Raw genomic sequence first — 20,754 nt, forward strand, 5'->3', positions numbered from 1 at the left:
ACAGCTTATCTCTGTCTGCCTTTCTTTAAAGCCAGCTGAACATACTCAATGCTCTCCCTCTATGGTAAGAACAACCCTCCAGACCACACTCCCAGCTTCTGTGCCCCCCCCTCTAGCCACCACTTCTTATCCACCCCAACTTCCAGAGCCCTGGGAGCCCAGCCCAGCTCCCATTGCATGTGGCCACCATGTCCATTGTGTGCCTTACCTGCCTGTGCTCACGCGAGCTGTGCGAGGGTGTGTGTACAGTGGTGTTCCTCTACTTCCCCAAGCTTCCTTTGGGTGGTGAGTCACCGTGATCCACTGGGAGAGAACTGGACCCTTGCTATTTCCTGTTAAACATCCCAAGGACTCTGTGTTTCATCTCACATGGGAATTTGTGATGGATGCTTCTGAGAACTGTGATGAGGGTTCCGGGGAGAAGACAAAAGCAGGGGTGAGGGCTAGCTAGAGGGAAAGGCAGTTCTAACCGACCAGCCTCTCCTGGGCTTCATGTGGAAGGCTGTGTGAGAGGCACAAGCTGGGATTTGCCGTGGCACAGGGTTGGCCCGGCAGTCTCTCTACTGTAAGCCTAAGCTTTAGTCTTGCATTTTTCCAAGTCCCTCAGGTCCATTCCATTTGTGCTAGAACCACTTTTCTGTAATGTGGGAAACGGGAAAGCAAACCAACCGAGCCACTTCTGACGGAGAAGTAACATTTCTTTTGTCTGAGTGATATGACCTTGAAGCTCCTTGAAATGGCTTCCCCTAAGAGCTCCGTCACACCTTTCAAGCCAGGCTAATCATTCTCCAAACCCATGAGAGATACATGGGGAATGTTGTGGCGATCCCCATGGCAGCCCACACTGGCCAAAAGGCTACCTAGGAAATTCTCGTTTTGTTTTTTTAACTCATCAGACCCAGTTGTCCCAGTGACACCAGCTTCACAAATGGTTGACACCCACAACTGAAGTCCCTTAAGTTGGTTCTGTTCTGTTGTGTTTTATTTTGTTGTGGGTGGTTTTTTTCCCCTTTCTTGAACATGGTAGAACTGACAGGTAGCAAAAAGCTCTGAGCTCCTGGTAGGATTCTCTAAGGAGCAAACCTCCTTCTGAGGACAGAAAACAGAACGTAGAGGAGGCAAACAGATGCAGAGGGAGAGGGAGCCAAAGACTTCTGGGTAGGACCAGCAGCCCACATCGCAGGCCTTAGGAGTTCCCTGTACCTGTGAGTCTGTGCATTGCCTGGCGGGCTAGCATCTTAATAGCAATTGGGGTACCTCCAATTTTAAGATATAAGAAATGTTTTGGTTCTTGTCCTATCTGGAGGGTCTAAAAACCAGAACCCACTGCCTTGCTTTCTTCAGAGCCCTCCTAGTATGGAGGGTAGGGCTGATCTAGAAAATCTACCCCACATTGCTGCCTCCCTTGGTGGGTGGTCATTGACACGAAGGTTGAATATCTCATCGCTCCAGCCTGTTGCATATTCCTGGCATATCCCTAAAGTCCATTACATGCACCCCTCCCGACAGACCTGAGATAAACTGTCCTGAACTCAGAGATGGTCCAGAAGGCCATAGAGGAAGAACTAAAGGGTTTGTAGACCCCTAGGGCTTTAGCGCTAAGGAACGGTCCAGGGTACATATAGGTGTGGTGCTGTCAGCGAGGGACTGAGCTAGAAACACTGTCAAGTACAGCAAGTTAAAGGGCTGAGACAGGAGAACAAGCAACGTAAGACCCCTCCTTCAAGGGGTACCTGGGATGGGAGCCATAACAGGAAATTCTAGGGTCCTTTCTCTCCGGGTGCTGCTGCCAGCAGGGCTGGGTAGGCTGCACTAGCTTTGGGAAAGGCAGAAGGGCTCCCAGGAGCTCTTGGAGCTTTGGAGCACAGCCAGTCACATGAGCAATAGGGCCAAGGGCATAATCAGTTCTTGTTCTCAGGTATGGGGACAAAACACGACACTCGTGCCCCAGAGGCCTGGCTAGGCATGTGTCCACACCTTCAAGCTCCTCCAGGATAAGAAGGCAGTCGTGAACCTGTGGCCATAGATTCCCAGCAGCTCAGAAATTCTGTGCCCACCTCAGCTGCCCCTAACCTCAATGCTGCTCTGTCTCTTTCTCTCTGCCTAAGACCATGCAACAGGTACACTGGGTGGCACCCCACAGTGGCCATGTACCAGGCTCAGCCTTCTCAGGGACTCAGTGCACAGGATGCCTCTCCTGCCTTGTCCTGCTGGCATCGCCAGTCCTTCCTGACTGGACCTCTAGGGAAGGTCACAGCCATTGAGGCCATATGTCAAGCATCACCAAAGGGCAGCAACTCCAGAGGCACGGGACTGTGATCCCCCCATCATAACACAGCAACCCGCTACCACCATTCCCCAGCAGGCTTATAGGGCAGGACCACGGGAAGTAGAAAGTGGTGATGGGGAGAAGGGAGACCTGAGCATCCAAGGCATGCTCAGAGGCTATTTCAGGCAGCTGGGAGAGACGCCATCACCATCCAGCCTCCTCCCGATAGAGCAGCGGTCCAGTCCTACACGGCAAAACTCCCAATTGACAAACTAGGAGCCGCTGGGCTGCTTTCTCCAGTCACAGGAGGGCAGGAGCCTCTAGGGCAGTGGCTCTGGGCCCAGATGCCATGGCTTGTAATAGTTGAAGAACTAGGAATTATGGGAAAGAGGAGGATAGGAAAACAAGGCCATGAGCCCAGGCTGTTTTAGCAGACACCTTGGGATAGGCTGCCGACCTGGAAAGGAACCTAAGGGAAGAGTCTAGTGCAGCTGACCCCACCCTGGCCTGCCTCCTCTCAACCAATGGCTGTTTCTCAGAGGATCCCTTCCTGCCCCGCCTTCTTGCTGTGTTAACTGCACCCCCCTATTGCCAACGGGTTCTAGAGCGCAGAGGAGAATTCCCGCATCTCCATCACCTTCTTCCGCCTCTTCCGGGTCATGCGCCTGGTGAAGCTGCTGAGCCGAGGGGAAGGCATCCGGACCCTGCTGTGGACATTCATCAAATCCTTCCAGGTAGCCATGCCCCTCCCCCTCCACTACTCCCAGGAAGGGGAGTGACCTAGTGCTCCCCTGTTACTTTCCCTAGGGCTCCCCACAAAGGGCAGACCAGGAAAGAAACAGCGTGTGGGGCCCAGGGTTGGCTGGTGCCGGTTCTCACACTGGTCTAAGTAACCCAGTGAGTGTGAGATGGCAATGTGATAGTACCTGGCTTTCCTCGTTCTGAAGGGAGAGAGGATGCGGGTAGACCTGTAATTCCAAAATCCAGGACTCAACACATTCCAAAGAATTTATTTAAAAAAAAAACGCAGAATTTACTAGAAAAAAAGTGCAGTCCTGTAAGTGCAAAGTTCATGAGAAGCGCAGCCCTTAGGGCACTTGGACCCCTGGGAAAGATCTGTAGGAATTCCTAGCTGTGCTTCCCAGACACCACACAAAAGCCAGCTTCTCTTCCCACACAGCCACTCTTAGACTTCCCTAGACCCTGCATCTAGGCCGTGTCTCCTGCCCTTGACAGCGCAAGTCCAAATTGGGCATGGAGTCTGTCTCCCTCCAGATGTGCTCAGAGTTGCGACTGTACCCAGGGGACAGTTGTCTTGTGGTGGTGACTTGCCTGCCCTGTTTGGAGTTTCCTTTCAAACTCGCAGCTCTGCGGACAGTGCCACCCAAAGCTCTCTGAGGGATGACCTCAGGTCTAGCCCAGCTGTAAACAGACCCAGAGTTCTTCCAGCCATGCCCCACCCCACTGGCCTCTCGACCCCTAATGAGAAACTGGGGCTCCTCACCCCCACCCCAAGAGCCTTCTCAGGTCAAGGTGAAGCGGGGGTTCTAAGGACTTGAATCCTTGGCTCTAATGGGATAAGATGCGAGGGTTATCTTGCCTTGGCCCCTGAGACACCCCAACATTTCCTTGTAATGAGAAGTAGCTGGGGTGACCTTGAAGAAAGGGACTTGATCAGTGAGCAAGAGAGCCCACCACACGTGAAAAAAATCGTGTGATCTCTTGGTGCCATCTAGTGGTGCATGGGCAACATCGTTCCTAAGCCGGAAAGCCAGGTTTCCGTGATCCCGCAAAAGGCTTTGAGACCCATGGTGCCTCCTCCCAAGTGGCCGTGGCTCTGTTTAGGGGAGAGACTGAATGAGTAAAACGTGTGAACCTGATTGTGTACACACTATTGTGTCATGCATTTCACAAGCCATACACCTTCAAATGTCACACCCCTGCCGGGTAGAAGGGTTGTACATTCCTCCTCATTCAGATCAGGAAAGAGGTCCAGAGAACTTAAATATTGTGTCCAAGCTGTAGAGCTGGGAAGAGAGGGGAGCATTTTACATTTCTCCTTATTAACTGTTTTCTTGGCAATGGTGCTGACTGCTCATTTCTACGAAAGTAACTGGATCAAGATGGGTATAAGCTGCCTCCTTCCTGCTTTTCCCTGGTGACTACAGTGGTCTTTTGGGGTAATTTCTGTCACCCCTTCCTTCTTTGTGCAAATACATAACTGTAGTCTGAGGAGGAGTGTTCATTTGATTGTTCTCAGAAAACAATATGGCGCTACCTCCATTATTCTGAAGTGTGCTTTTAAAACCAAACTGTGGGCTGGGACCAAGGCTCAGCAGTAAAGGCCCTCAGCTCCATTCCCAACAGATAGAGGAATACATAGGTGTGTGTGTGTGTGTATGTGTGTGTGTGTGTGTGTGAGAGAGAGAGAGACAGAGAGAGAGAGAGAGAGAGAGAGAGAGAGAGAGAGAGAGAGAGAATAGATGATTATTGATAGATATATTAATAGGTAGATAGATAGTGATTATTGATAGATATATTGATTGATTGATTGATAAAAGGAGACAGATTATTGATAGATATATAAATAGATGATATAGATAGATAGACAGATGGACAGACAGACTGCTGATATGGCAAGCCAGAGCACACCTCTCAGGTTCTCTCCCTGGTACTCAGTTTTCTCTAAGCTAAACAGCAGCTGATTGCTGTGGAACTGGGAATGCAATGCTTTCTGGGAAAAGATCCTGCTGGCCTGAACCCCTGGGTCTCATGGTCGCTGTGTGCTTCCTTCTAGGCCCTGCCCTATGTGGCCCTTCTGATCGTGATGCTGTTCTTTATCTATGCAGTGATTGGGATGCAGGTATGAGAAACTCCCGCCTCCTTGGTCTCTTCCCAGCCCCCAGCACGGTAGCTCCTTCCCAATTCCTTCTTCTCTTCTGACTTTTGTCCCTGCCTGTCACTCAACCTCCAAAGAGCGAAACTTCCCCCAATACGATTATGTGCTGTAGGCCATGGGCAAGAGACAGCACAGTGGTCCCTCCTTATTATAGTACTAGCTTGGGTTCTGCAGTGGGGAGACACTCATAAATTAAGCAGTGGGCCTCAAGAGAGAATAGTCTCCCACCAGAGACAGCAGAAAGTGGGTGTGTCCTACCAGTGTCCTCTGCTTTGTTCACGCTGGATGTGCCCGATTTGGAGTGAGAAAAGAAGAAAAAGCACTGCCCACCAAACATGCAGCCCTCTTAGGAAGCCTCCTTCCCAGGGGCCTGCTGTACTTTCTCTGTTCCCTCACCCAGAGTCCCCCCACCCCTTCAAGGCTCCAACTGAGTCTTTCTGTAAGGCAGTGCTCCCCAGCCAAGCATGTACGCTAGCCAGGATATTCACTTAGCAGCTCCCTGCACAAAATCCCTGAAAGTTCCTGAGAGGAAAAGTGTTCTGCACTTTAAAGGGAAAAAAAAGATGTACTGACAGCAGGTACAGGGAGAGAGTACTGGCGGCTTCTCAGAGAAGCATGGCCTCAGAGGGCCAGGAAGAACACAAGCAGACCTCTGGCATTAGGAATGAACGAAGCTTGTCCAAGCCCATTCCAGAGCTGCGCAGAATCCAAGAATCAGCTGTGTATTTGGGTATCTGAAGTAGCGAAGGCAAGAAGGCAGTGAGCCCCGGTTCCTACCCTGAACACCCTGGTCTCAGCATACATTTACCGCCCCCAGCTTCCCCTGGGTGGGAGACCTTTCCTGTGGTCTGAGGGTACAGTCCTTCCTAAAGCTGTCAGTGCTGGAGCTGAGTCCAGGGCTCAGGGGACAGCAGGTGTCTGCTGTTTGGCCCGGTAGGCCCAGAGAGGCTTTAGACGGTGGCTGGAGATGAGCGCACTGTCCTTCTCTGGTCCCTGAGTGCCTCTTTCTTCAGGTGTTTGGAAAGATCGCCCTGAATGACACCACAGAGATCAATCGGAACAACAACTTCCAGACGTTTCCCCAGGCTGTGCTCCTGCTCTTCAGGTGGGTCTCTGATGACGTAGGGCACACACGCACACTTCCAGGACGGTAGTCCATCCCCGGGAGAGCCTCAGGAAAAGAATGCCTCTCCTCCCCTCACACTGTCATTTACACCAAATTTCCATGTGTAGCCACAGGGCACCACACGCATTTCTGGGAGTCCCCTACCCCAGCCATGGTGGCTCAGCATCTGGACTAGGGCACAGGCAAGCCGCAACACACTGACCTTGAGTAATATATCTCCTTTCTCTGACAATACATTCACCAAGGCATCCTTTAGACACCGTACTTCCTACAAACCTGCCACCTCAGGTGTGACCGAGAAGGTACTTTCCTTATGCTGCCCAGAATTCATCTCTTACGCCACCATCTTCTTGTTCTCCTGGCTCGCCATGGTCCCCTTATCTGCTTCCATCTTCACACTTTCCTGTTTTGCATGATGTCACACACTGAGACTCTGTCTAGTCCCAGACTGGTAGATGAGACGATTTCTCTTGTCTCTGAGGCAAATGCTTTTCCAGAGCACAAGGGGGAAGAGGGTTGTCAGCTGGCATTGCCTCCCTCCAACATCTACGGAACCTGATCCCACACCCAAGTTTATTACTGCTCGAAATGCACTTATCAAAACGATGGGTCTCCTTCCTATCCGCCTGATGTCACTGCCTCCCACCTCATATGCCGTCAGAACAAAGCTGCTTGTTATAAATCTGCTGTCACAACGGCAAGCTTATGCCACACTCAGATGCAGGAAATGGTCACAGACCTCAGGCTGGCCACTGACCTCTCCCTCTTTTCTAAAGTTCTTAACGGCAGAAAATGCCTTTTCGAAGAATAAACCCATAACACTGCTGAAGATGGGAAAGGGAAAATGAGAGAGGCTACAGGTGAACTGGAAGTGTTGAGGAACTTCTAAGTGGAAGAAAGCAGATAGGGTTCGGTTCACCAAAGAATGAGATGAGAAGAGCAGGTTTCCAGACAGTTTGAGACCAGGGAGAGGGTGAGAGCAGCCTGGAGCTTCTCCAACCTGAGTGTCAACAGATACAAGGGACTGGAGAGATCTGGGCCACTGCTTGAACTGATCCCTCTGGGGCTTGCATTCTGGGGAAGCTCTTCTGTGTTCCTAAGGTGTGACAGCGTCACCCCAGGGCTTGGCAATCTGAAAGATCCAGCAGGGTGCTTTACCTCTCTCAGGGAACCTGTCCATAGAGAGAAGCTATCCCCCAGGCCCCTCAGCGTGCCTTGCCTTTGGTCCCCAGAGAACTCACATAAGGACTTTATCCAGAGAGCTGGGGTCACAGTCACAAAGAGCAACTGACAGTAATCCCAAAATATTTGAGAAAGCCAACATCAGGAAAGAGAGGTGTCTGTGTCATGCTCAAGTCACAAATAAATGAGCACACAGGGAGGAGGGAGGAGGGACCAGATCCTAAAGATTTTAAATTAAATGCAGTTCCCATTGTTAAGGTGACTAAAGACGGACCCTTCTGTTAAATTAGAAGAAACAGCAACAGCAGCCATTACTAAACAGAGCAAAGAAGGAAGAGAAAATACAGAGCTTAAATATTTTTCCTTTCTAAAATATTTCTAAATAGATGAGACATGTAGCAGAAAGGATACATCTAAACATGTATTGATGAGCTTAAATATCTACTAAGGTTCCTTTACTACATAGCCAAAGCACAAAGGAAAATAAGGTATGAAATAAAGATTAAGACAAAGAGACAGGAGGTAGAAATAGACGTTCCAGACAAGAGCAAAAGAGTCGAAGAGAGTGAAACAACGGCTGACCAAATGAAATTTCCAAAGGAAGCAAGTCTTCAGTTTGAAAAGGTTTACCAAGGGCAGACTGGGTTGACAGGGCTGGTGGCTCATGTCTGTATACTCAGAACTCAGAAGGCTGGAGCAGGAGCACCGTGAGTTCAAAGCCAGTGTGGGTTACATGGCAATGCCCTCTCTCTGTCTTATCTCCAAATCCTTAACCGATCATTTATGCTGACTTCTTAGAATGCCAATTTAAAAAAAAATCTTAAAGATTCCCAACCTATAAAAATATTGGAGAAAGGGAAATCCTCCCAAGCTGGTTTGTTTGTTTGTTGTTTGTTTAGGCTAGCTGTACAAAGATACTACAAGAAAAGGAAACTATAGACCAGTGATTTCAACGTTCCTGATGCCTCGACCCTTTGATTCAATCCCTCATGTTGTGGTGACCCCCAATCATAAAATTACTTTCAAAACTGTGATTTTGCTAGTGTTATGAATTGTAATGTAAATATTTGTGTTTTCTGATGGTCTTAAAACCCCCAAGGGGTTGTGGCTTACAGGTTGAGAACCACTGCCATAGACCGATATCCTTAGTTAACAAAAATACAAAAGAATCCTCAACAGAATCCTAGCAGACTGAATTGAACAATACAATAAAAGCATCAGTCATTGTGTACAGGTAGAATTTAAACCTGGAGTGTAATTGGGTCCTCCACATGCAAATCAAGAAGTGTGATACAACACATTAACAAAATGAACAAAAACCTTGTGGCCATCTCAGTAGATGAGACTTTCTATGTCTGGGAGGAAAGGGCTGGTAAACATATGTGTTAAATATGGAAAGTTAGCAGCTAGATACACAGACACTGAAAGTGCATCTCAAACCAAGGGGAGGGGAGCGGATGCATAGCTCACTGGTGCGCTGCTTACCTGACAAACCCAAGCCCTGGGTTGGATTCCCAGCACTGCCTGAAAGCAAACCACTAGGTCGAAACACTGGACAAGCGAAACGTCAATGGTTTAGCAGAAGGAAGGGCAAAAGTGGCTTTGAATAAAGAAAAAATTAGGAAAATAAAGTAAAAGGGAAGAAGAAAGACAATACAAGGATATTAAAAATTAAGCTTGTTAAAATTTTACATTAAAAACCAAGCATTAGAACTAGCAAAATGGCTGAGTGGGTAAAGGTGCTTGCTGGCAAGACTGACAAACCTCAGCTCAGTCCCCCAGGACCCACACGGAAGAAGGGAAAACGGACTCCTCCAAGCTGTTCTTTGACCACTCATGTGCTAAAGCACACATATACCCCAAAAAATAATTTTTAAATTCTTTTTTTAAAAAAATCAGGAATGATGCACACATATATAGAAATTTCATGGTGAAACCTATTCATTTGTACAATTAATATGATTGAACAATCACAATTTTCAAAGATTGATACTCTACTGCGGGTGCTAGTGTGTCTGAGTCCTAGGACCCCCAAGAAGACCACCACGGAGCCACACTTCCGAATGCAAAAGCAGGGTTGTTTTCTTTTTTTTTATTAAGTACGGGCTAGCACGGGTCCTCTGCCTCACAGTCTGACACAGCAGATGGAGGGAGAAGGACCCCATCTACTCCTATAAGGGGTTTATAAAGATAAAAGCCACAAAGCAGTCACAAGGTTACAGTCTCAAAATACGAAATTCCTTATCCTGTATCACAATTGGCTAAAGGTGAGGTAAGCTCAGCTCTTAGTTCCTGATAGGCTATTAGTATCTAAGGGGGATAGCAACAGCCCTCCTGGTTATGTCGTCCAGACATCTGCTGACCCTTTACTAACATAGGGGCTGCCTGGAGACTTATCTACCAATAGGGGAAGTCAGGTGGTCAGCATCTTGTCAGAAGTTTTCTGTAGTTTGGGTTTTTCCAATAGCTAATAGTTCCCCTAAAAGGGGGCTAGCGACCCCCGACTTTTCTCCAGGGTAGGGGTGAAGTTCAAGTTCCCACAAAGTCCCAGCATAAAAATGGAATCTTTTCCAGCCTCACACTAGCCAGACATGGTGGCACATACCTTTTAGTTCCAACACTCAGGAGGCAGAGACAGGCAGATTACTGTGAGTTTGAGGCCTGCCTGGTCTACAAAGCAAGTTCCAGGACAAGCAAGGCTGTTACACAGAGAAACCCTATAAGAAAGAATTCTAAATCTATAACATTTGTGATAGACAGTAAAACAAAATGACCCAAAGAGAGGATAAATGACCCAATGAGGACTAAGAGGTGGGAAATGGGAGCACCAGCAATGCAGTCACAGCATCAGTATAAGTGAAATTCCAGGTAAGAAGCATTAAACAAAACGAGAAGGATTCAATGCTGATAAAAGGTTTAGTCAACCAATGATATATAATAATTACAAACAATGTAAGCTTAACAATATTCTTTGGAAATACATATAGTAATGGGACACAAGGAGGAAGCAATTACATAATGGTGAGTGGCTGAATATACTATTTATAAAAATAATAGCTTGGCATAGGCAAAAGACCATCTAAATGACACAATTAAGAGGTGTTATTTATAGACTTTTCGATAAACGGCAAAAGACACATTCTCTTTGAACACTCAGAAACATCTATAAAAGTAGCCACACTTAAGTCATAGTTTAACAAGTTCTAAAGCTTCTCCAGCATTCATCCAGCAAGCTAGAAATTATGCACAGAATCAGCCCCTATAAAATCTACCCATGTAAAATGTTAAGACCCTCCCCTAATCAGCTTGAGTTGACAGTACAGCTTCTCAACCATGAAATCAGGAGGCAGGACGAGATGACTGGTCAGTGCCAACTAAAATGAGAACCCAAGTGTCCTTACTTGGGAGATTATATGAGATAAACAGATGGGCAAATGAACATCAAAAATAATCCCAAATTATGAACAAGTTCACTTATGAAAATAAAAGTGTAAGCTGACAAAATAAAAAAACAAAACTAGATTTTTTTAATCCTTAGAAGTTGATTCTTTGAAAATACCAATAAGTAAGTATGCATTTATTAAATATAAACACTAATAAAAGCACAAGCATGGGAGTGCAGCATAACTGTGGGTGTGGAAATGCTTTTTAGAATGATGACTGAATTTTGTGATTCATTTTTGCCTCATCTCTGAGGTGATCACCTACTTCTGAATGAAGGAAGCTACACATCTTTCTGGCCACTGGCTGCCAGAGATTCTTTAAAGCAGGCCGTGAACACAAATTTTGTACAAGGAGCATGTGGCCGCAGAAGCGGCCTCTGACACTCAGGTCGCTGAGAGGCTGTGCGCACTGAATAAATGAGAGAATGGCGGCATACCGAAGCAGGGCTGCTTTCCTGCATCGAGGAGTGGTGCCTTCCTGTTACTGTGGACCAATGTGCGCTGGAGAAAAGTGTATGCAAATCCTACCCCAGGTTGCTTGTATCCTGCTTTTGGTTACTTTGAGGAAAAGGCAGAAGGATATTCCTGACCATCTCATTATCTGGACCCCAAAGTTGGCAAGATACACAAGCATTTCAGTCTCTTTAACGTTATCCTCACCAATATTTTGTGAAGAGGCCCACAAAGAAAGAATGTAAAATACCCTAAACCAGAGCACCCAGGAGTCTGAATCCTGCTTCCCTCCGGTGTCCTGCAACGTGAACACTAGCCTGATGCTCTAGGAAAAACAATGTACTAAAAAACAGAAAGGAAGGAAGGAGGAAAGAAGGAAAAGGCAAAATGCCAAAATACACTAAAAAAATGGATAAAAGCAGGGAAGCCAGGAATCAGTTGCCAAGCGATAGGGCTCTTCTCTCTGACACCATCCATCTGTCTCTACTTCTGACCAAGGCTAGTCAAACTGAGGGTTTGCAAAATAAGATCAGAGCTTGAGAAAGAAGCAAGCAACAACAAAGTTCAACAACTAAAACAGAAAGTACTATGAACAAATTTATGGCAATCTATTAGAGAATCTAAAGAAAGTAGGTGCTTCATTATTAAATTATTATTATTATTATTAATTCAGGGTCTCTCTGCCTATTCCTGACTGGCATGGAACTCATTATGTAAACTAGGCTGGCCTCAGACCCACAGAGATCTGCATGCCTCTGCTTCTGTCTCAAAAGTGCTGGGATTAAAGGTGTGTGCCGCTACGCCCAGCTGAAGTACATGCTTTTATCTAGGAAAATACGGATTACAAAAATTTTGTTGAGGAAAATGTTGCTCCAGTGGAAGACCACACTACCAGGAATATTTGGGCAGCAATAGATTGATCATGATAGTAGTGCTATTAACTGGAAAAGCCTTGATAAACCAAGAAACTACTATAAATTTAAAGAAGAAATTATTCTTTGAAAAAATGTCCGAGTGTAGTTTTCTGGACTGCTACTTATTCACACAATTCGACGTGAGCACATCCGTTAGTTCCAGCTTATCAGAGGAAGTGGCCTTCCCTGCCAGGTGCAGATTAGTGCTAATTTTAACACCAAAATGCTCTCAATAAATGAGTAGCGTTAGCTCCAATAGATTGTTGTCAAAATCACAGCCTTGACAAGACCCACGCTGCTGTGTTTTCATCTGTGATCCAGCACTAAGTCATTCCAAGTCATCCAAAGTCTCAGAAAAGAAAGAGGCGGCAACCTCCCGACTCAGCTGAGAAGATGAACTAGTACTGATTATTTTGTTTTGAAAGAGAAGGCAGAAGTCACGAACACTACAGCGTGGGGTTCTGCCATCTGAAGACAAAGGCTAATTCAGGCAGAAAATGGAAGCAAATCAACTTTATGACAGTGTGGAGGATCAGTGAGGTGGGAGAGCCAGCGAGAAAACCCCCAGCTTGTGAGAGCCAATTAATAAATACAATAGACACATTGTGCTATCACTTTTTCTGGTCAGTATTTTGTTGAAAGCTCTATCCAGTGCAACAATATGAGAAGGATGGGCTGGGGTGGTAGATGGTGGGTATCGTCCCTGCCTTGAGAGCATGGGTCCTGAACTGAGAACCTCAGCAGGGGTGGGGGCACTCCAGACAGAGCAAATGTATATAGCAATTAAAATGAGTTAAGCTAGAGACAAGCCATATCTGGAATGAGACATCTGTAGTGGATGTAGCTAACAAAGGAATTCATGTGGCCATGCCAAGGACTCCTTGAATAAACAAGAAGAAACATAGCCCATGAGTCACCGGGGTAAAGCCATGAGCATGCAGTCAAGAGGAGGCAGAATCAAAACTCCCAGCCTACTAATCGTTTTAAAAGCATTTTTAAGAAAGATGTTTATTTTATTTCTTTTTTAGATAGGACCTCATATAGCCCAGGCTGGCCCAGAAAAGCCAAATTTGAATAGCAGTGACAAATCACTCCACACTACCATCTGAGGAGCATTGTTTAGAATCCTCTAACACCAAGAGCTGATCTGTCTGTGGTGACACTGGTCTAAGCCAGACAAGTGCCACCTGGTAAAGACGAAGACATGAAGCATCTCCATGTGGTAGTCCCATTCCTGAGCAGACACCCAAGACATGGACCAGAATGCTTGCTGCAGTGTTAGCTGTGACAGCCAAAACAATCTCACATGGCAAGGGTGGACATTTTAACATACGCATGGAGGGTACTCCTGTGTAGCAGTGAAAATGAACTACAGCTAAAATATGTCTTCATGGCTGCATCTAAAAACTTCACACAGATAAGAGAACAAGTTCTCAGGAACCTCCTGAAACGATGCTTTGTATTTCCATATTTAGTGAACTTGACGATCAGCGCCCAGTGAGCACCAAATGCTCAATTCCTTTTAGCAATTCCTCCTGGGAGGTGAGGCGGAGGCAGCTTTGCCTGCATGGGTGATAGTGGCCGGCTGAGGTTGGACTCTCTTGCCTCTCTTGTCTAGGTGTGCCACCGGGGAAGCCTGGCAGGATATCATGCTGGCCTGTATGCCGGGCAAGAAGTGTGCCCCCGAGTCCGAGCCCGGCAACAGCACAGAAGGGGAGACACCCTGTGGCAGCAGCTTCGCTGTCTTCTACTTCATCAGCTTCTACATGCTCTGTGCCTTCCTGGTAAGCTGAGATGGGACTCAACAGTGGGCAGTTTCAAGGCAGCGTGGGGTCAGGGACATCCCAGCATAAGAGCTGTCTTGGGAAGGCTAAATGAGTAGAGACATCTCATCCCTGAGAAGGGCCAGAGGTCTTGGCACAGAGCATCTCAGCTCCTGTCCATTCATGGCTCTTGTCACGGTAGCGTTGTTCTAGAAGACAAAGGTGTATAGAAGCCTGTGTGGACTTATATGTCTCTGATACCTTGCTCAGGAGCGAGGGAAAGGAGACCAGACAAAGCCCCTCTCTGTCCCTGGTAACTTGGTACAAAGGAAGTTGTTCTGTTTACACGTAGGATTCATTCGTCCTGATGCTCAGGAGAATAGTGTTAAGCTCATGGCCAGGAGACCCAGATTCTAGTAGTTGGCATCCTAAACACTAGCATATTGCTGATACTTAGAAACGTTGGTTTCTGGCTTACCTGGGCACTGGCTGGTGAAGTGGGCTTAGGGGGCAAATGTGTCTTGGCAAAGCCCCTTAGTGTACCAACTGTTCCCTGCAGATCATCAACCTCTTTGTAGCTGTTATCATGGACAACTTTGACTACCTGACACGGGACTGGTCTATCCTTGGTCCCCACCATCTGGATGAATTCAAAAGAATCTGGGCCGAGTATGACCCCGAAGCCAAGTAAGTTCCTTGAGGGGAAACCCCAAACCCCACAAGCTGAGAAGGGGCTGAGGGACCTGTTGAAGAGATATAAGAGGGGTCAACATTGAGGGTACTAACAACTGAAAACCCTGGAATGTATCAGACCCAGAGTCAAAGGCCAGCAGGAGGAGGCCAGGTACCATTCTTACACCTGGTGAGCATATCAGCTAAATGGAAATAGTAAAAAATTCTAACGTCAGATGAAACTAGTAATGCTTCCTTTGGGTCATTTAGGATTACATAGATTTCAGTGTCATCTTGACCTCAAGTTTATGGAAACTCCCGTTTACCCGTAACTGTTAACTGAGTATCCCTAAAATGCCTTCAGGCCCAATGATTAGTTGATTGAGCAACAAATACATCCTGGGACTTAATGGCACTGCTAGAATCCTTTCTACCTGGAGCACAGCACTAACAAACTTCTCCTGGATTGAGAACAGTAACATGTGCCCTGGGTTTGCCGTTCTATAATGGATCTCTGCACTGCCCAGGGCCTTCAGGCACCCTGCAGGGAATGCCCCTACATCTGGCCCCACCCCAGTACACAGCCCTGGGATTCTAACTTCCTTTCCTTCTCTCCTTCCTTCTCTAGGGGTCGGATCAAACACTTGGATGTGGTGACCCTCCTCCGTCGAATTCAGCCCCCGTTGGGTTTTGGGAAGCTGTGTCCACACCGTGTGGCCTGCAAAGTAAGAAATGTCCTGGGCTACTGAGGGAGAGGACAAATACAGGAAGCTGGATACCTGTTTGCCTTTGTGATTCTTTAGGGAATAAAGATATTTTAGGTATTTAAAGAAATAAATGTGAACCAGATTCTATTTTAAGAATCTTCCAGAGCTAAAGTCCCAAGGCTATAAAAGAACCACTGTCACAATGAATCCCTTGTTCCCCAGTGAGGGAAAGAGATATCCTGTGTGGATAAAGGGCTTATTTGGCCCCTCAGGCTGCACAGCCCAGGCCTAGGAGACTCTCCTAACCTAGGGTGATGAACTAAAAACTTTGACCCGAAGTCAGAGAACTGTTAGAGAGGCCACAAGTGATATATAGTCCCCAAAATACAGACTTTACTTACACAAGGACCTGCTGTTTTTATCAAATTCCTAAATGAATCTGTGATCCTGAACCGACTGGAACAAACGTGTTGGGCGCTGATAAACAGCCTCTGACCGACCTGGAGAGGAGGGACCCTTATACCTGCTCTAGGTCCTGCCATGTGGCCCAGTAGCTGCTGAGAAGAGCTGACTTTGGTCACCATTCTGCCTCCGTTCTCCCCATCCTGTGTTTCCAGGGAGAATTATGATGAGCTTGGAAAGAACTGGGGAAAGCAATAGCAGTGAGCAGAGCCATAGAGAAGAAGGAACACAATGGCCAATAACTGAGCTCCTTGGATAACCCACCTGTGGGAAATGGAGTTTGGGAGGCATGGAACTTTGATTTATGCTCTATGGTAGACTGATTCCCCTCATCAGAACATCAGAACCCCACTTTATTCCAGAAAGAACTCCAAGAGTCCTGAAAATGTGAGAAACAGCAACATTCTGTCATCCTATTTCCTGGTGCCGTGACAAGTACCCGGTTGCTTAACCTGTGTTAAAAAAAAAGTTTCTTTTGACTGACAGTTTTGGAGGCTTCAGTCTGTGATCGTCAGGCCTGAGCTTTGGGTCTGTAGCAGCTTTGGAACGTTACAGTTGAGAAAGAAGCACACTCACCTCAGGACCTCAGAAGGAGAGAAGTAGAAAGAAAGACCAAGATCCTAATACCCTCCTCAAGGGCATGGTTTCCCGTAACTTCTTCCCACTAGGCCCCACCTCCTGAAGGGTCCACCACTTCCCAAGAGTACTGAGGCTGGGAACTGAGCTTTTATGGCATGGCTTTTGAATGACATTTAGGATTCAAGCTGTAGGAAGTACAGCTCAAATGTAAGATCACACAGTCTAGTGGGAGCTGGAGTATATAGGTCATGAGTGCCACGTGGGTCTGTTCAGGCCAAAAGCCAGACTGACGCTTTCTACCTTGGTGTCTACAAGATTCACAATGATGCATTCACTCGGGAAAAATACAACCCTTGACAGGATATCCACAGGAAGGTGTCATGTGGTCTAAGAGATGACACCACTGCCATCTACAGTGGGCATCATACTGTTCTTTCTCCTGATGACCCCTGTGTGTGCTGCTGGCTCACCAAGGGAGGGGGAGGAGGCCAAGGGAGCATGTTTGGCGGTGAAGAACAACAGAATCCCGTTTGGGTGGTGAATTTGGGAATAGGACTGAAGTAGGGATAAATGTGTCTGTATGCAGAGAAGGGGTATGCTGTCCCCACATAGCCATCTCCTATTCCCTGTCTTCGGAGTTGGATAATTCTGTCTGACAGGCAGATGGCTGTTCTTGCTGCTGGAAGATAGCATAGCCGTGTCTGTAAGCCCGAGCACAGAACAGGAAGGAGCCCATTGTGGAACCAAGGGTCTAAGGAATGCGGAGGCACAGAGTTCTTACCCCAAAGCCTAGTTTTTCCCTGGAAAAGCTTTGGAAACACTGTGGTGACCACATACGTACTCCCCCCACTCCCAACAGCACCCATCCAAGTTTCCAGGGACCTCCCAGCCTCCCTGCCACAAGGGTTGTGCAGAGCCTTTAAGAACTACCTGTCCTTGTCACTGATTGAGCCTCCTTCTCCCTCTAGCGCCTGGTGTCCATGAACATGCCTCTGAACAGCGATGGGACAGTCATGTTCAATGCTACCCTGTTTGCCCTGGTCAGGACAGCCCTGAGGATCAAAACAGAAGGTAATGGCTCTCGTGGACCACTGGGAGGAGGGTGCGTGGGAAGGTCTAGCATCCCTACCAGGAAGATGCTCCTGCCTACACAGCATCAGAGCAGAATAACATCAAGAGCCTGCACGCTGACTCTCCAAGAGGTGCACCACCACGCTTATATCTTCTTTGGTTCCTAAATGTTCCCCCTTGCCATAGCTTATTCATTTTGAACTTTCTTTTCCACCAAACCCTAGAAATTGCCCTGGTAACCTCGGGAGGACTGAAGGTTTAATGCAAAACACGGAAGAGATGGTTGTTACACAGAACAGGACCAAGCCCCATACTGATGGCCTTGTATTAGCGACAGGCCTGTCTCCCAAACATTCAAATCTCTTCTGAAATTAAAAGGACCTATGTTGGAAAGGTGACAGTGACAAGCGGTGACTGTGGTAAATAGAGGTCATTGCCTGCAATTGCCTACATGAGCTAAGCTACTACTTAGATGATAACCCTCAGACTGCATACAACAGAGGGCCAAGAGCTGCCCTGTGGGTTAGAAGCAGTACTGTTGAAGGCATCTCTTGTCATCTCACTGATAAGTACTTTGAACTGCTCTGGGATAGGACGTGTGTACACACCTCCAAAAATGCTGCTGCTCCCCAAGACCCAGCTTAGGTACCTCGTAAGAGTGAGCAAAGGCCTCAGAATCGTGAGATGCTCTGAAGGCTACATTGAAGCACTGAGTGCATCTGTAACTCCACATGTCTGAGGGAGAGCGTGAGAACCTGCATTTGGAGAAAGCTGCATACACATCTCATGTATGAACTAGAGATCAACACCACTAGTGCAACCTGAGGGCCCCAGGCTTCCGGCCGGGGTCCTTGGTACCGTGGAAGGGCACTGGGCATCTCATACAACAGGACACAGCATTGTGTAACTACGTACTGCCTTGATTCGGTTTCCATATTGTGAAATAATGAAAGGCGGTGGCACCTGGCATTTATTTCACAGGTCACCCAGAGAGGTGCCTTCTTTAGTTGTACTCTTCCAGAGAGTAACAGACATGAGGGAACAAAAAACCAATCCTGCAAGATACAAGTCAAGGTAATGAGCCAAACTTTAATAAAGAAAAATGGATCAAATTTTCCTGGTAAACAAAAAAAAAAAAAAGCAAAGGCAAAAAAAATCCATTAGTGGTTAGTGCAAAACTTCATTCTGGGGGTAGATATAAATAGGCCTGTTGCTGATGAGAGAATCCAATACACGCTTAATGCACACATGTATGTAACAGACAAAACTGGAAGTATGTCTGCTGATAAATTAATATTGAATATCCATGTAGTGGAACATTCTTCTTTCAGCTCTGACCTTTCCAGCTTTTCTACAGTGAATATTACTTCCTTTCCATTCCCAGGGAAGGACTTCCTTTTCCAAGGAGAAATGACCGAATGCCTGCTAGAAGGAGTGTTTTGTGATACTTAAGGCTTGAGAAAGACTAATACTGTGGGTTTTGGCTCCAGGAAGGAATAAAAAGGATTTGTGCATAGCAGCCAAGATTTAGTGATGCTGAAGATGCGCTGAACAGGCAAACCAGATCTCGATGAATTAATGCCAGTAACTGAAGGGTTGCCAAACACTCAGCCGCAGATAACCACTGTTAGCAAATGGGAATGCCTGAGAGAGAAGCCAGTCAGTGGGACATACAGTTAATTAAGAATTAAAGAAAAGCACTTAAACATAAAGGCTCTTGGGAATATCTGCCAAGGGCATGTAATACTCTAGTATTCAAGAATGAACCTTCATCCAAAACAGGCCCTTTATGAACTTGTTCCATAAGACCGGAAATCAACACCACAGTCAGACAAGAGATGGGAGAAAACATCAGCATTTATAGAGATAAGACAGATCAGTCTTCACTCACCCTTCATGCAGTTATAAGAAGTGGAAGTAATTAAAAAAATTAACATGTACCCTGAGAACCAGAAACCTTATCCCGAGCCAGGTATCAAGATTTTCTATTGGAACACTGAAGGAAGAAGGTATTAAATTAGAGTTTGGAATGTAGCTCAGTGGTAGAGCAGGTGCCTAGCATGCACAAGGCCCAAGATTCAGACCCCAGAACCAAAAACAGAACAATAAAAAATAAAACATTTACAATATGAAACAATTATTGGTGAAATTCCAGTTACATTGAGTTGTTAAGAAAATAAATGAAAGCCTAAAAATGTGTAGGATCCTTTGGAAGATACATTTGTTCCTTGGGTCTAACTAAATGATCACGAGCTTGATTCCCCTCACAATTTAAGAGAGGAGCCACCCAAACTAAGGTTTTGGCAGCCTGGTTCTTTCCAGAGGCCTTGAGGGAGAATGGGCTCCATGTCTCTCTCTGGCTTCAGGTGGTCTCAGGTACCTGGCTCCATCCCTTCCATCCCTTAGTCTCTGCCACCCTCTTCACAGTATGACCTAGTATGACCTAGTCCATTTCTTAATTTGTCGTCTCCTCGAACATAGATTAAGCTCCATTCTACTTCCTGATGCTATTTTTCTCCTCAGATTGTACATTTTGTATTTTCACTTTCTGAGCTTGCTCCTTTTCGTTATAAATCTTCATTAGAGCTAACACTAATAACCATACAACAGAGTCTGTACTAGGCTGTTTTGATATTTCTTCTCCCAAGGAAATTAATCCAAAATTCTTCAATTTAGCTGCAGGCAAACTTTTTGGACAAGGGTGAAAGGCAGCCACATTATTCACCAAAATTCCGCAAGAACAATCTCTAGCCAATACACTAAAATTCGCCTCGGAAACCTCCTAAGCCTGGCTTCACAGTTCCTCGAACCTTATTCAGCGCCATGGTCTTTCATGTTCCTACTAGTATGGCCTATAAAGTGGCACTTTACGCAGTCAACTGCTTTTCTAGTCCGCAGTCCCAAGGTCTATGTTCCTTTAAACAAAAGCATGGTCAGGTCTGTTACAACAACACCCTACTTCAGTACCAACTTCTGTATTAGTTAGGGTTTCTATTGCTGTGAAGAGATACCATGACCACAGCATCTCTTACAAAGAAAACATTTAGCTGGGCGGTGGTGGCGCACGCCTTTAATCCCAGCACTCGGGGGGCAGAGGCAGGCGGGTCTCTGTGAGTTCGAGGCCAGCCTGGTCTACAAGATCTAGTTCCAGGACAGGAACCAAAAAGCTATGGAGAAACCCTGTCTCGAAAATTAAAAAAAAGAAAAGAAAACA

General features: G+C 46.5%; 1 protein-coding gene across 11 annotated transcripts in view; it reads left to right on the forward strand.

The window, feature by feature from the left end:
* Cacna1c (calcium voltage-gated channel subunit alpha1 C) overlaps window positions 1–20,754 on the forward strand; it is a 660,622-nt gene that overhangs the window by 616,952 nt on the left and 22,916 nt on the right. For 8 of the 11 annotated variants that reach the window (XM_075982990.1, XM_075982987.1, XM_075982989.1 and 5 more), the window contains 8 exons: window positions 32–64; window positions 2,875–3,003; window positions 5,067–5,132; window positions 6,182–6,273; window positions 13,905–14,070; window positions 14,609–14,736; window positions 15,350–15,446; window positions 17,438–17,540. In XM_075982990.1, the coding sequence (XP_075839105.1) occupies window positions 32–64; window positions 2,875–3,003; window positions 5,067–5,132; window positions 6,182–6,273; window positions 13,905–14,070; window positions 14,609–14,736; window positions 15,350–15,446; window positions 17,438–17,540 (814 nt within the window). The remainder of the gene's footprint in view (window positions 1–31; window positions 65–2,874; window positions 3,004–5,066; window positions 5,133–6,181; window positions 6,274–13,904; window positions 14,071–14,608; window positions 14,737–15,349; window positions 15,447–17,437; window positions 17,541–20,754) is intronic. The other 3 variants (XM_075982992.1, XM_075982991.1, XM_075982997.1) reach the window with 1 other exon arrangement.

Source organism: Microtus pennsylvanicus, chromosome 8 (genome assembly GCF_037038515.1).
Source record: "Microtus pennsylvanicus isolate mMicPen1 chromosome 8, mMicPen1.hap1, whole genome shotgun sequence".
NCBI lineage: Eukaryota > Metazoa > Chordata > Mammalia > Rodentia > Cricetidae > Microtus > Microtus pennsylvanicus.